Source organism: Neltuma alba, unplaced genomic scaffold (genome assembly GCF_004799145.2).
Source record: "Neltuma alba isolate B1F8T4 unplaced genomic scaffold, ASM479914v2 tig00005551_pilon, whole genome shotgun sequence".
NCBI classification, from domain to species: Eukaryota; Viridiplantae; Streptophyta; class Magnoliopsida; order Fabales; family Fabaceae; genus Neltuma; species Neltuma alba.
The window spans coordinates 48,655-66,526 of NW_021634153.1; the positions used below are offsets into that span (position 1 = coordinate 48,655).

The following is a 17,872-nucleotide window of genomic DNA, read 5'->3' on the forward strand; positions in this document are numbered from 1 at the left end:
ATGAAACATTTCCTAACTCTTGGGGCAACTCACCATGTAAATGGTTGCGATGAAAGCGAACATCAGTTAGATTGGTCAGTCTACCAATAGTAGGTGAAATTATGCCTGAGAGATTGTTTAAAGCCATTAAGAGAGCTCTTAGATCTGTACAGTTACTAAGAGGTTGCGGTATAGACCCAGAAAAGTGGTTTTTCTCTACAGATAGAAATTGGAGCTTCGAGAGCGCTCCAATGCTTTCTGGTATACTACCACTAAGTTTGTTACATTGAAGATTGAGATTAAGAAGATTTGGTAATGCTGAGAAGTTCAAGTTTTCAAGGGTACCATGAAGATCAGTATTGCTCAAGTTGAGTTCAATACGCTCCCTGTAGAATCACAACTAATTCCACGCCATGAACATGTTGGAGCTCCACTCGAGTTAGCTTGTGGTGGAGAGACCCATGAATCCAAAATTGGCTGCTTTGGGAGACTCTGTTTCCACTTGAGAAGAGCTTCAGTTTCTGTAAGTCCTGAAGTGATGGGACATAGCGCAAAAAAGACAAAGCAAGATAGAGGAAGTAGAAAGAATATGAAAATTTTATGTTGGGCCATATTTCTGAATGTACCTGTATGCATGTTCCGCTTTATACTGCATTATTTCAAGAAAAGTTGAACTCCCTGTAATTAAATCAATAGTTTAAATCGCATGTGATCCTTTTTATAAATATATATATCATACATAATTTTGTAGTTGTCTAAGTATGATTGGCCTTGTTTCTGAATGTTCTTGTTTGTTCAAAGCAGGGCTCCAATTTTATATTCTCTGCTTGATTCCCTTTGAATAATTGAACAATTTAAAAACATATACAAGTTGTTATTTGGGTTAGAATGATTTTGACATAAAATATAAAAAACTGTCTCTTTTAAATTTAGCAGATGAGGTTATTAATTTATTGTCAAACCAAAATATCTTACAGTATTATTTTATGGTTAGGGAGAGATTTTGACATGCTATAATAACTAGCCGAAAGATAAATGCTGATTTTAGAACAAATCTTATGACAGATGACATATATGTTCGCTTTGGGAAAAGAAACTTCAATTAATAAATGAAAATTTCGACAACATGGCTTCTATTATTATATAGTAAGTTTATTAATTGAATTTCATCATACCTCAACTACTTTTAGTCAAGATGCAAGTGGCGGCAACGAAGGAAGAAATTTTTTTTTTGTCAAGACTCCTAATCATGGTCAAAAAGTCAGGAAAGGTGGGCGATAAGCTTTGACCATCAAATCAACTATTACCAAAAAAAAAAAAGTTAATATAATTTTTTTCTCGAATTTGTTCTTATTTTAATTTTAGTCTTTTAAGTTTTAAATGGTAACTTTTTTTATTCTTCAAATTTGTTTCAATTTCAAACATTAGTTACAATAATAATTTAATAAAAATTTATACTATTTTGTTTTTTAAATAACAAAAACAATGATTTGAAATTTAAAGAATTAAAACCAAAATTTGTGTAACCTTAAGAGACCAAGGATTATACTAACTCCAAAATAACAAACTAACATCAATACCATGACCTGTTATTTAAAAAAATCAGCTTTTATATTTAGGACCGAAGGCAATATCATTATCTTATTATCGTTAGACACTTCTATTCTCCCAGAAAAGAACTAGATAACAAATTTATGAAAATTAAAAAAACTAGTTGAATCATTAATTATTTATCTTTAAAAAGTGTCGATTTTTTTTTTAAAAATATACTGTCACAACTAAAAATTAAGGTATGATTGGCCTAAAATATGAGAAAACCTTCCTTAAACGGTGAATATATAAAAAATGCCTCATACATGTTTGCAGACATATTTAAATAGCAGAACAAAAATTTCTGATATATTTCGCGTAGAAAAAAAGTCAAAATCTTATTGTAAAATTTTTGGTAAACAACATTAATTTAATGCGTGCTAAATGAAAGTCATACTATTAGCTACTAACATTGTTTCTCTTATAAATTATTAAATTATGAGCATCAAAATCAATACCTATAATTGAGAAAATTGTAAGAATTCTATAAAAAGGAAAAAACAGTAAGAACTTAACTAAAATGAGATAAATTGCAGGGGCATGCATATTAACTTTTCTTTTTAAATTTACAAAGTGATGGTTTCCAGTTCCAAATAGAAACTACAAGATAACATTATTTAAGTACCCAAAACATCGGCCGACAGATCTTTCAATAATAGGCAGCTGGCTATTTAGCTTCATGCAAAGGTACAAAGACAATATATTAACCAGAGGATTGTACATAAGAACAAGCTAACAAAAACTTCAATGATGATGAGCACGATCCATCATTTGAGCGATGCTTCGCATGGTTGGTCGAGATGAGGGGTTAGTTTGTAAACATGAAATAGCTAGATTTGCAATCAAAATCACTTCCTTCATCAACTTTTGCTGCTCTTTAGGAGGTGACAAACGGGGGTCTAAATCTCTTTGAAGTTGATGTTTGGATCATCATCAAAGGCGTGTACATGAGAAATTAGATCACCAGGATGCTCTCCCATGAGAATTTCAAAAGCCAATACGCCAAAGCTAAACACATCACATTTCTCAGACACCGTTAGCGTATACGCAAGCTCTGCAATAGCAATTAGAATGAAGTGATCATTTGAAACATTTGTAAGTAACGACAATTAGATATGAATTTTTATGACTGAGCAACAAACTTCGAAAATAGAAAGTTTAAGTTCATACTCATGGATATTAACACAACTGAAGTTTCTATAACTTTAATGCTTTAAATAGAGTTAGACATGGCATTAAGTTACCTGGAGCAGCATAGCCAAGTGTACCAGCAAATGCCGTCAAAACTGATGAGTTAGACTTCAAGAACTTTGCTGTGCCAAAATCTGACACATGGGCTTCAAGATTTGCAGACAATAATATATTTTTGCTTGATATGTCTCTATGAATAATTGGCGGATCACAATCATGATGCATATAAGATAAAGCTTCTGCTACGCATTTGACAATATCCACCCTCTTAAGCCAATCTAACTTTAATGCCTTTGTGTCATTTTTCAGAAAATCAGCTAAAGTCCCACCTTCCATGTACTCATAAACAGCAAAAGTGTGTGATCTTTGTGAGCAAAACCCGTAGAGCTTCACAATGTTTCGATGGCGAATTTCTGTCATTGCTTCAATCTCACTTTTGAAGGCTTTTAAAATTTGAAGATCTAAATCATATTCTTCACATCTAAACTTCTTTATCGCAAGTTTTTCACCTCCTTGCATGACCATTTTGTAAACTTTTCCAGAAGCTCCTTGCCCTATACAATACTTGTCATCAAAGTTCTCAGTTGCTTCAATTATGTCATCATACAGATTTTTCCCATCAAAATGTAAGATTGAAAATGTACTTTCCTTCATGATTCCTGAATTCTGTTCTATAATTCTTGACTTTAGTTTTGAACAAACAACAAAAATCCCAACTAACACCAATGAAACAAGTAGTAGACCTGCTAAAGAAGCAACAATAGATATCACAGCTTTGCCTTTGTTGCTTCTCCAATGCGATATTGAAACATTGCAAGATCTCAAACCATGGATTCTCCCACATAAATCTTTGTTATTACTCAGATCTGATTGATAAGATATATCAAATATGCCACTATTTGGTACAGGACCCTCCAAATTGTTGTAAGAGAGGTTGATGCTCGACAAGCTCAACATTGTACTAAGGGAATCGGGGATAGAACCTGATAAATTGTTATGAGACAGATTCATATTTATCAAGTTGTTGAGCTTACTAAGATCAACAGGGATTTTTCCAGAAAGTGAATTATAACTCAAGTCCAAAAAATCTTCTAGGGAGTAAAGATTCCCAATTTGATAAGGGATTTGGCTATTGAAGTCATTATGACTCAAATTTAAGTTGAGCAGCTTGTAGCAATTCCCTAATTGATAAGGGATAGATCCACTGAGCCTATTCATTGACAGGTCTAATAACTCCAAATTAGAAAGACTTCCAATGCTTGCAGGCATCATACCTGAAATATTGTTTCTGTCTAACTTTAAAAGGTATAACATGGAGGCATTTCTGATTTGTGTTGGTATCTCGCCAGATATATGGTTCCATGATAAGTCAAGCTTTTGTAGTTGTTTCAATTGAAACATCTCACCTGGAATATTTCCCCTGATTGAATTGCCAGCCATGATAAGAGCTTCTAAGCTTTGGCAGGAACCCCAGTTTGCAGAGAGCTCACCCCGCACTCTGTTGAAGCTGATGTCAATGTAAGTGAGATCAGGATAAACTCCAAAATCCTGATCTACATGACCTGTCAATTGGTTATGTTGAAGTTGAACTCTATAAAGAGATGAACAGTTTCTCAAACTCATTGGGATTGGACCAGAGAGACTATTATAAGCTGCAGTGAAATTCACAAGCTTGCCGCCTCTGCACACTTGAGGTGGTAGATGGCCACTGAAGTTGTTATATGACAGATGAACAACAATCAAAGACGAAACATTTCCAAACTCTTGTGGCAAATCGCCATGTAAATGGTTGCGATGAAAGCGAACATCAGTTAGATTGGTCAATCTACCAATACTAGGTGGAATTATGCCTGAGAGATTGTTTAAAGCCATTGAGAGAACTCTTAGATCTGTACAGTTGCCTAGAGATTGGGGTATAGACCCAGAAAAGTGGTTTTTATCTAGAGATAGAAATTGGAGCTTCGAGAGCACTCCAATGCCTTCTGGTATATTGCCACTGAGTTTGTTATCTTGAAGATTGAGAGTAAGAAGATTTGGTAATGCTGAGAAGTTCAACTTTTCAATGGTACCTTCAAGACCAGTATTGTTCAAGTTGAGTTCAATCACCCTCCCTGAAGAATCACAATTAATTCCACGCCATGAACATGGGGTTTGAGCTCCACTGGAGTTAGCCTCTGGTGGAGAGACCCATGAATCCAAAGCTGGTTGCTTTGGGAGACCCTGTTTCCACTTGAGAAGAGCTTCAGTTTCCGCGAGTCCTGAGGTGACGGAACAGAGTGTACAAAACACAAAGCAAGTAAGAGGAAGTAGAAAGACTAAAAAAATTTGTTGTTGGGCCATGTTTCTGAATATGCCTGTACATGTTCCGCTTTATGTTACATTATTGCAAGAAAGTTGAACTCCCTGTAAAGAAATGAATAGTTTCAATCACATGTGATCCTTTTTATAAATAATATATATATATATATATATATATATATCATACGTAATGTTGGAGTTGTCTAATTATGATGGGCCTTGTTTCTAAATGTTTCCGTTTGCTCAAAGCAGGGTTCCAATTTTATATTCCATCTGCTTGATTCCCTTTGAATAATTGAACAATTTAAAATCATATACAATTTGTTATTTAGGTTAGAATGATTTTGACGTAAAATATAAATAACTGTCTCTTTTAAATTTAGCAGATGAGGTTATTAATTTATTGTCAAACCAAAATATCTTACAGTATTACTTTATGGTTAGAGAGATTTTTTTTTTATAATAATACTGAATAATATTACTTAACAAAAGCAAACAACAATACAAAAAAACTATGCTTGATCAAGATCCATTCCTTAAATCTAAGGTGGAGATTAATTAAAGATACCAAAATTCTCTTCTAACCTATGAGCAGCTTTTGCTAAATTATCATCAACAAATAAATGTCTATCCACATTTCTAATTAAGACTTGCCAATTCATATTAATTATGACTCTAGTATCGTGTATGATATCTCTGCACGGGTGTTAGAGGGAGATTTTGACTTGCAATAATAACCAGCCGAAAAATAAATGTTGATTTTTGAGCAAATCTCATGACAGATGAGATATATGTTGGTTTTATGAAAAGAAACTTCAATTAATAAATGAAAATTTTGACAATATGGCTTCTATTATTATTTAGTTGGTTTATTAATTGAATTTCATAATACCTCAGCTACTTTTAATCGAGATGCATGTGGCTGCAATCATGGAAAAAACTTTTTTTGTCAAGATTCCTAATCATGGTCAAAAAGCGACGAAAGGCGGGCGATAAGCTTTGACCATCAAATCAACTATTACAATATATATATATATATATATATAATTTTTTATCTTTTAAATTTGTTCTTATTTTAATTTTAAATTTTTAAATTTTAAACCATAATTTTTTGGTCTTTTAAATTTGTTTTCATTTAAAATATTAGTTACTATAATTTAATCGAAACTTATATTTTTGTTTTTTGAGAAAATAAAATTTATATTTAAAATTTAAAAAATTAAAACTAAGATTCATGTAACTTTATAGAACCAAAATTATATTAACCCCAACATAAAAAAAACTAACATTAATATCAGGATCTCTTGTTTTAAAAAAACTAAGATACTAAAAACCAAATCGACCATTAAACTGATTGAGAAATTAATTCAAACTGGAATCAATTTGGAATTAGAACATGACCAAAATAATATATATATATATATATACACACATGCTAAATAATAATTTACACATAATATTTTGCAAAGATGGATATTTGCAATCCCGATAACAAATCATAGCTTTTAAACGGTTTCCATCCTTTACCAAAGGAAAATAGGGGCTTTTCATTCACATGGCTCGATGCATTAAGTAGTGCGTTTAAGAGTTTTGTCACATTTTGTAGGCTGTAGCTATGCCCGGCTCAATCCAAATTAATTTGGAACGCATGGGAACAAATAAATATGATCGTGGGTGAAGTCCTAAATAATTTATAAAAAAAAATATACATATATATGTAGACTCGCACAAAATTTTTTATACATTATTAGAATTTAATCCTTTTTTTTTTGTCAGATATTAGAATTAGAATTTAATCTAAACATAAAGTTTAGTTCGAAACTCAAGTTTACAAATCAAATTTTGGACGCTTCTTTCATTTGAGAAGTTTTTGAAGTCTCTCTCGTGACCTTGACTAATTTAATTTACCATTACATGTAAAAAAGTAATATTACTACCAGAAAATGAAAAAACACACAACAAATTTTAAAAAATTAATACTTTCTGAAAAATATAGCTATAATATGTTTAAGTTCAAATTTTAACAATTTAAAGTCTTTAGCCTTGGTATTTTTAAAAATGAAACATAAGAATGGATCACTGCAATCTCCAATATCAATATATATATAGGATTTTAAATTCATTGTCTTGTATACTGGAAGTCTTGTATCCTCCAATATTTCAAAGTCATATATTCTTTGGCAAAAAATAAAAGTCTATATATTCTTATTCTTTCAATTTTGGAATAAAGCGTCACTGTCATGGTAAATACAAACATTGTGAAAGAAAGCGAAACGGCTTGGAATTTACTATGCAATAATACAAAGGGTAAGTTTGGAATAGCGATGAAAAAACTTATAAACGCGTATCACATAAGTTGAGACAAAACTTAAAGTCTTTGATCATGAAGCCTTTCATGCATACATGATATATTTAATTTCACAATTTATATATATTGATGATGATTTTAACTTTTACTAATTTTCTTTGTAGAATTGTAAAAATCAGCCATTACAAGCATTTCATAATTAATATTATCATTCATATATACATCCAAAAATTACATTTATAGTATATACTTAATTTTGTGTATCCCTTCATCGATTTCCCCAAAGTTAAATTTTAACTTGTTGTAAATATTATGTTGTGTGGATGTTCATAACTCCTTAGCCCCTTGGGATTCCTTCTCATGGTTAATGGCATTATACCTTATAACTCCCAAATTGAAGGGTTTCAAGTATTGATTTCTTATAACCTCCAATTGTACAATTATGTTGCTTAATTCCTTTCTTTATGTACTTGTAACTCTTTAGGTTAGTCTTCAATATTGGGGTCCTATAAATAGGAGATGATGTACACACATTTGAGACAATGAAGTGAATGAGAACTCCTTCTTAATTTCTCCTCCAATTTCCTCTTATTTTCTCCATCTCCCTCATCTCAATCTTTGTACTTTTCTCATTTTTCATAACACATTATCAACACGAGTTTGTTATGAAGATTTGAGGTATGAGCCCTTTGTAAATTATACTCCCTCCGTTCCTTATTATTATAGAGACGAATAACCGAATTACGTTGATCAAAAAATAGTTAAAATTAGTAAGAACATTATATGTAAAAGTATAATTTTTTTTCCAAAAGTGCCCTCATTAATAAGGAGAGAGAACAATGGTAATTTATTAAAAGAAAGAGAAGTGGGAAGGAGAAGAGTGTGAGTTGGAGACAATAATAATAGATAAAATAGGAAATTAACACAAAAAAGTAAGACAACTTTTAAGTGTCTCTTATATATAGGAACATGCTATAAGCACCAAATGTCTCTTATAATAAGGAACGGAGGGAGTATATTCTTATAGTATATGATAATACTTTCTACTAACTTCTCCTTACCCAATTATTCTTTTTATCTTATTATCACATCTAATTTTAATTTTCTATATATTTGCTATATATTATGTTGTTCTTTTATGTTATTTATTAATTTATTCTTTTTATACATTTTAATTTTATTATCTCCCCATTGTGATATTGTGTTATTTATTTTATTTATTTTTCCATACTTCTTGTTCTATTGTTTGTTTACATATATCTGTTTGGTTTATATTATGTCATTTTATATCTATCGCAGTAATATATATGATTATATAATGTTATTTATATTTGATTATGAATTTTAATTTATTTCATTACAATATTATTTAATTTCATTTTATTAAATGGCTAGAAGCCATATGTGATTAGATGACCAGAAGTCATATCACTTTTGTAATTGTTCTTTTGTAAAAGAACACTATGGATGCTTTTAAATGGAATGACAAGAAAAATCTATGGCACTTTGATGATTTGATAGTGACAAATATCAAAGCCCTGAAAGTTACATGGTGACAAGTATTGAAGCCCTGAAGGCTACATTGTGACAAATATCAAAGCCCTGAAGGCTAATAGTTCAAACATCAAATGGCATAAAAGAGCTTTATTTGAAAGATTTTTACTATAGTCCTGAAGACTAATATTTGAATAAATTGATTATGTGCTACTGAAAGTAAGGAACATGTCTATAAGAGTGATAAAGAGCATGCCCACATTATACCATTGGAATTAATAATTAAAGGGCAATAATATTTGGTTTTAGCTATTAAACCATAATTGGGGAGATATTGATACCTTTATAGTCAAAAACAATTATGAGTAAATATCATAATATGACCAGAAGTCATATAGACAAATATATGTACCAATTTATTGAAAGTAAATGTTAAAATTGGTTATGAAATCAAAAGATCAAGAGATATTATGAAAGGTATGAAAATGTAGTTATAATGCCCAAGGTAATATCTTACAGAGAAATATGTTCAAATTAGTCAAAGTTGAAAAATATAATCATTAGCCCAGAAGGCTATATCTAGAAGGTTATATAATATTATTTTAAATTTATTGTGATTGATTGGTATACATATATTATTATAAGTATTTGATATTAAGATATTGATAAACATTAAAAGTAGTTATTGGTCACTTTGAAATGTTAATTTATTGTGCCAATTTACTTGCATATTTATGAATATGAATTGTGAATATAATTTATTTTCATATCAATAGAATATCCAAAAAAAAAAATGGTCATATTATGATATTGGTACTTTATTGTGCTATTTGTGCGCAAATTAAAGAGATGATATATTGTTCATATTTTGTTTATTTATATGCTATTTTTATGATCTTAGTTTTGAATGATTTATTGTGATTTGTTGACAATAAATTTTATTGTGAGCATTTGAAATTGTTTTGAGTTTAACTAAACAAGAAATTAGTTGAGAAAGAAGAGTTAAGTATTCATACAATGTGCAAGTAATTTTTCAAAAGATATATTTTGAGTATTACAAATTAAATAAATAATATATATTAATGTTAAGAAGTTTTGACAATAAGTTCAATTTTACACTTTATTCTCAGAAAGTTTATTTTAAAAGATATTTTATATTTGTTCTTTTTAATTATATGAGTTTGTTTATGAGAATAAATTAAGCATGTGCAAATGATAATTATAGTTTAAAAAATTATGATTATTGGATTAATTCAAACATTATTTAATTCTTTAAGTTCATACATTTTGAAAAAGTATAAAAGAAAATTGTATATCTACAATTAAATTAGTTTTTGCTGTGACATTTGATAAAAAAAATCATATATTTATGTCACATTTGAATTGAGAAAATGGAAATTTATTTAACTTTATGAGAAAATTTATAGTTGATATTAATTTCGATTGGTTGGACAAAATCATCTTTGCAGTATGTGTAAATTCTATATATATTACAAGTTAAACTTATGATACTTATAACTATTTATTATTATGTATTACGATATTATAGATGAATTTGTCTCCTTATTCTTCTTAAATTACTTAGGTCCTGAAGAATTATGTGTAAAAATATTAATATAGTTCTTGAAGAACTAATACATATTTTCCTTTATGGGCAGATAAAGAATTAATGGTAAAAAAAAAAAAAGACCCATTGATCTACATTAGAACTTTGGTTTCGAAAGAGTCTGAAAAGTAATAGCCAAATTGAATTAAAATCCATAATTATATATGAACTAGGAAGTACTTGGACTTCCAAGTGATAGAGGTTATTAGCCTATTATATGCTAGTCACTGTTTTTGAAATACATGAATAAGGAAAACATGTTTTTATGACTCACACTTGAGAGGGAGACTGTTGAAATACAAGTGTGAGTTGATGTTGGATAGAGTTTTACTTGAAACTTGTTACAGTAAACTAGAAGTTTGCTCGCCTAATTAATGTATAGTTGGGGTGGCTTGTCTGATTATCATAGATAATATATATGATGTAACAAATTATTGATGATTATGTATCGACATTCATTGAAGAACCAGAAGATTCTTCATGAATAGCCAACATATTATATGATCCAAGAATTCATATGCTGCTTATTCTCAATGAAAAATTGATTACATTGATATCACTAGTTATGATGTAAAATGGATCTCTACATTTCTGGAAATATATCAAATTCAGATATATGGGCCCATACCAATAGCATGTAAACCATACGAGTATTTAATAAATTTGATAGATGCATCTATAAGATGGTTACATGTATTAATTAATTTGCAACCTGAAGTTTGCAAAATTATATGAGTAATCATTATGTTAAGTGCACAAGTTCCAGATTATGAGATCCAGAAAATTTCTATTGAAAAAGATTGTGAATTTATATCCCAGAATTTCAGTAATCAACATGCATTTGTTAGAAAAATAATTGAAAAGTCTACTTAACAGAACGATCTGGTAGAATTATTAGCCTCCATGAATGGCTAGATCAACACTTTTGAGTACAAGATCTTCATCTCAGAGTTGGCTTGTTTAGTTTGATATGTTGTAACATTTATGCAAATCAAGCCAATAAAATTCTCCCAATGAAATTGGCTTTTGGTCAGAAGCCAAATACTTTCCATCTTAAAAGTTTGAATGTGCAATGCTTATGTCTATTGATCCACCACAATATACATATAGATGGATATAAAAAATTGGAATGAATGTTGGATAAGAACCTCCTCCTTCTTGTTTGTATCTAAAAGAAACAAAAGGGATGTTTCTAAAAGAAGCAAATGAATTGAGGAGACTTATAGTGCATGATTAATTGATTGTCATTCGACAAAATTTTCCCAACATGAGGGAGAGAGAAAAAGTAGTTGGAAAAGATAACATATAGAATGCATTATTATTATCAAGTATAGATCCTCATATATATGATAGTATGAACCAAAAGTTCATCAAAGAATGTATCCATGAGATATCACAAAACATGTGCCAGATGCTATTACTGACCTAAGTGAGTATTACTAAATCTCATATTACAGCTGAAAATGCTCCAATTAGTATAAATAAAAGTGAGACATGCCTGAAGCATGAGAGATTAATCGGTTCCAATATAATTATATTGAACAAAAAGGAGCATGAAATTTAAAAGTATATTAAGGAGGCATGTGCTCTAGAAGAGTACTGAGACATAACTAGTTGAAAAAAAAAAAGCCCCAGAAGAGGTTCAGGTACTTGAAAAGTAATGAAGAGATCTCAATAAGTAATGTCATAAGAGGAAAAATGGAACCAAAAAGATAAAGTTGTCGACAACATTTTTGATAATAATATCACGTGATTTCAAAGAGGATCTTATATGAAAATAGAAATTTGGCCAAAAACAAAAGGAAAAGAGAAAAGATGCAATAATTTTTGCATATATTACTAGTTTGGCAGTATATGAAAAATGAAATATGCATCTGTTAGATATCGTTGTAGCCTATACATGTGGCTCACTAAATAATGAAGTTTACATGAGAATTCTTGAGGGATTTAAAATGTCAAAAGCATTTATATAGAAGAAAATCATCCAATGCTTAAAAACATTATGTTGAATAAGATAATTTGAGTATACATATCTAGCTTAGAAAAATGTATTAGAAAATAAATAATTTCGTATCTTACTTGACCCGTGGATCAAGTTATTGAATGCATCAATGATTGCAAAATGATTGATTTTGTTATGATAATTTTGTTTGCAAAATATATTCAACTAAATAGATTAGAAGTCCCATATATTTATTCTATAATAATATCTCGCATGTGGTTTTTAATTGCTTTATTAATGTAATTAATAGGAAAAATAGTAAAAAAAAGACCTCAAAGATAGAAAAATTGTGAACAAAAATTAATTTATAATATCAGTATTGGTTCTGACAATAATTGATAAGCAAATAATACTAATTTTTGTGAATGATGTTATGAAAAATGATAGAGAGTGATGCTGTTGATAGGGGGAGTAAAAGTGATGTTGTCATTAGGGGGAGTAAAGATCATATTGTACTCTTTTCTTTAGCAAAGATTTTGTCCCACGGGTTTTTCTGTTAAGGTTTTTTAACGAAACAGCTTCAACGTATATTGTGTACTCTTTTCTTTCACTTAGATTTTGTCCCACTGGGTTTTTCCTAGTAAGGTTTTAATGAGGCACAATATTTATTTATGAACATCCAAGAGGAAGTGTTGTAAATGTTGTGTGGATGTTCATAATCCTTAGCCCCTTAGGATTCCTTCTCATGGTTAATGGCATTATACCTTATAACTCCCAAATTGAAGGGTTTCAAGTATTGATTTCCTATAACCTCCAATTGTACAATTATGTTGCTTAATTCCTTTCTTTATGTACTTGTAACTCTTTAGGTTAGTCTTCAATATTGGGGTCCTATAAATAGGAGATGATGTACACACATTTGAGACAATGAAGTGAATGAGAACTCCTCCTTAATTTCTCCTCCCATTTCCTCTTATTTTCTCCATCTCCCTCATCTCAATCTTTGTACTTTTCTCATTTTTCATAACATAACTCTTATTTTTCTCTTTTTGGCATAAATAAGAGCATATGCAACCAAAACTATCATATTAATAAATAAGGCTAATTGTGGAAACTTCAAACTCTTGAAGAAAAGTCGATGGAAGTCTCTCACACGGCTTATAGTCTATGGATGAGAGGATGAGAGGAAAAGCCAAGTCAATTCTCATGGTGGGCAACAAATACTTTGCCTCTGTTCTTCTTTCGCTATTAGGTTAGAATGACACATAAATGATTTCCAATCATTCATATATCCGAATCTCTCCATTTATTATTCAAGATCTCGGATTTAAAAAATTTAAAGCTTGTTATATATAATTTTGAATTCTTATTGAGAGTTTGTATATCCTCCAACACTATCATGAAGGCAACAAAATCTTGCCTCTAAATACATGGCCTTTGTGGCAAGTTTGGAGTAGCGATGAAAAAGACTTATAAACGTGTATCATGTAAGTCGAAACAAAACTTCTCTCACATACTTATCTCGTATTTTATAAATTATGATTAAAAAGCTACTTATTATAAGTTATTCCAAACATGATCAAAGTCTTTGATCATGAAGCCTTTCACACATACAGTATATATTTAATTTCACAATTTATATATATTGATGATGATTTTAATTTTTACTAATTTTCTTTATATAATTGTAAAAATAAGCCATCAGAAGTATTTCATAATTAATATTATCATTCATATATACATCCAAAAATTACATTTATAGTATATACTTGATTTTGCATATGTCTTCGTTGATTTCCCCGAAAGTTAAATTTTAACTCTTATTTTTCTCTTTTTAGCGTAAATAAGAGCATATGCAACCAAAACTGTCATTATTAATAAATGAAGCCAATTGTGGAAACTTCAAACTTCGAAAGAAAAGTTGACGGAAGTCTCCCACACGGCTTAATATTAGATAGTCTGTGGATAAGACGGAAAGACAAATCAATTCTCGTGGTGGCCAGCGAATACTTTGGCTCTATTTTTCGTCACTATTAAGTTAAAATGATATATATGGTGTAGAAATGATTTCAAATCATTCATATATCCAAATCTCTCTGTTCATTTATTCAAGATCTTGGATTTAGAATAACCAAAGATTTCCATCAAGCGGGAGTCTGTGAATGCAACAATATTAAATATTTGGTGCTAGATTGCTGCCTTCTCTAAGTCTCTAACCATGATCAACTTAATTTAGATTATATAAATCTTTCAATTAAAACGAATCTGCATTATAAATTTTCAATAATAAATAAGTAAAAGATATATTTTATTTTCTTAATATGTTCTTATAATTTTTGACCAAAAAATTTTCTTATAATAAATAAGAAAAATGATGAAAAAAGAATGCATGGGAAAATATAACTGAAAAAAGAGAGCGTGACAAATAAGAGAAAATAAATAATTCTGCAACTCTACTATCTTGTCGCTAAATTGTGCTTGCTAATAACAAAAATCCTCTTAGCTTGTGTCCATCTGACATCAACTATTTTAATTTTCTGACTACATGTAAAAAAGTATGTGACTAACTACCCGATAAAGAAACACACATTTTTTTTAAAAAAAATTAATATTTATTTAAAAAATAAAATTATACTATCTGTTAAGTTCAAACTTAAAACGTAAAAATGGACCACTACCCTCTCTATTCCTATATCAATATATTAAAATAGGATTTTAAATTTACTGTATGTAGATTGGAAAGTGTGGGTCTCCACCCATATTTCCAAGTCTGTATTCTTATTCTTTCAATTTTGGAATGAAGTGTCATTCTCATGGTGGATACAAACATTGTGAAAGAGAAAGAATCATGAAGTCTTTCTCACAGGATGACAATGTCAAGGTTGTCAGGAGAAAATGCCTTTAATCCTCCTAAGAAGAGTATTTCGCAATTTATACGTATTGATGATGATTTTAAAATTTAATTTTATTAACTATAAAAATAAGCCATCACAAAAGTATTCATAATAAGTCATGCATCCTAAAATTATATATATTTAAATTATATATCTAATTTTGCATATGTTTCTTTGATCTCTCCCAGAGTTAGCTTTTAACTCTTATAATAAGAACATATGGAACCAAAATTGTTATAATATCATTAATGAAGTCAATTGTGGAAATTTCTTAAAAAAGAGTCTCTCACATGGCGTAATATATCTGGACAGGATAAGAGGGAAAGACAAATCAATTCTCATAGCGCCCAACAATTCAAATACTTTGTTTTTCATCGCTCATTGAGTTCATAATAATTAGGCAATTGGAGTGTTATATCTAACATTATATTGCATTTTTATTTTATCAATATTATATATAATATAAATTTTATAACGAGTTATATGATCTATAAACTAATTTCTATAGGAGCTAAATAATTAATTTACAAATATTAAAATTAAAAATTTATATACCTTAATTATTGTAATAAATGTGTGTTAAAATTTTTATTCTTTAATATACACTTTTGATTATTACTTCATTACTAGGAACCTCCTTTCATATAGAAATTAATAGGGATATGTTAAAAAAAAATATAAATTTAAAAACAAAGTGGATTAAGATTTTATATTTAATAAACTTTATATTAAAAATTAGATGAAGTAAACATTTCGCAACAAAGTTTAAATTTTCCCCGTACAATGTGTTATGAATTGATTGAAATCTTTGCATTAGCAAGTAAATGATTTTTTGTCCAGCGGAAAGTCATAGGATAATCATTTTTAACTACTCGATGATAGAGTTTTGTCACATTTTGTAGCTATGCCCGGCTCAATCCAAATCAATTCGAAACGTAAGGAAAAAAATACATCTGGTGGTGGGTGAAATCTAAACAATTTATGAAAAATATTATATATATGTATTTAGAATTTAATCCTTTTTTGTCAGATATTAGAATTAGAATTTAATCTAAACATAAAGTTTAGTTCGAAACTCAAGTTCTCAAATCAAATTTTGGACGCCTCTTTCATTTTAGAAGTCTTTGAAGTCTCTCTTACGACAACTCTGCTTTCTTCTTTGGACCTTGACTATTTAATTTGCTATCACATGTAAAAAAGTGATGTTACCACCAGAAAAAAGAAAACACACAAGAAATTTTAAAAAATTAATATTTTCTTAAAAAAATAGAACTATAATATCTGTTTAAGTTCAAATTTTGACAATTTAAAGTCTTTAGCCTTGCTATTTTTAAAAATGAAACGTAAAAATGAATCACTGCACTCTCCTATATCAATATATATATAGGATATTAAACTTATCGTCTTGTATATTGGAAGTCATGTGTCCTCCAATATTTCAAAGTCATATATTCTTTAGGAAAAAAAATAAAAGTCTATATATTCTTATTCTTTCAATTTTGGAATGAGTGTCACTCTCATGGTGGATACAAACATTATGGAAGCAAATGAAACGGCGTAGAAATTTACCATGCAATAATACACAAGGTCTGTTGGGATGATGATAAAAAAACACTTATAAGCACATTTCATGTAAGTCGTAACAAAACTCCTCTCATATACTTATCTCGTATTTTGCAAGTTATTATTAAAAAGCTACTTATATGTTATTTCAAACATGCTCAAAGTATTTGATCATGAAGCCTTTCACACGTACAGTATATATTAATTAATAATTTCACAATTTATATATATTGATGATGATTTTATTTTTACTAATTCCTTTATAGAATTGTAAAAATAAGCCATCACAAGTATTTCATAATTAATATTATCATTGATATATGCGTCCAAAAATTATATTATAGTATATACTTAATTTTGCATATGTCTTCGTTGATTTTCCCAAAGTTAAATTTTAACTCTTATTTTTCTCTTTTTGGCGTAAATAAGAGCATATGAAACCAAAATTGTCAATTAATAAATGAAGCCAATTGTGGAAACTTCAGACTTATGAAGAAATTAGAAGTTGATAAAGTCTCTCACATGGCTTAGTATTAGACAGTATAGGATAAAAAGGGAAAGACAAGACAATTCTCAACGAATACTTTACCTCTGTTCTTCGTCGCTACTAAGTAGAATGACAACATATGGTACAGGAACGATTTCCAATCATTCATATACCCGAATCTCTCCATTTATTTATTCAAGATCTCGGATTTAAAAAATTTAAAGCTTGTTATATTATATTTTGAATTCATATTGAGAGTATGTATATCCTCCAACACTATCATGAAGACGACAAAATCTTGCCTATAAATACATGGCCTTTGTGGCAAGTTTGAGAGTAGCGATGAAAAAGACTTATAAACGCGTATCTTGTAAGTTAAAACAAAAACTCTCTCATATACTTATCTCGTATTTTGTAAATTATGATTAAAAAGTTACTTATTATAAGTATTCCAAATTAACATGCTCAAAGTCTTTGATCATGAAGCATTTCACATATATGCAGTATATATTTAATTTCA

The 17,872-nt window shown here is 29.3% G+C and overlaps 1 protein-coding gene across 1 annotated transcript; it reads right to left on the minus strand.

The window, feature by feature from the left end:
- Positions 1-2,468: 2,468 nt before the first annotated feature.
- On the minus strand, positions 2,469-5,100 carry LOC114747994 (MDIS1-interacting receptor like kinase 2-like). The gene is made up of 2 exons (XM_028936350.1): positions 2,814-5,100; positions 2,469-2,623 (listed from the first exon to the last, which is right to left on the minus strand). Exons 1-2 carry the CDS (start codon positions 5,098-5,100, stop codon positions 2,469-2,471), a joined length of 2,442 nt encoding a protein of 813 aa, XP_028792183.1.
- Positions 5,101-17,872: the final 12,772 nt, after the last annotated feature.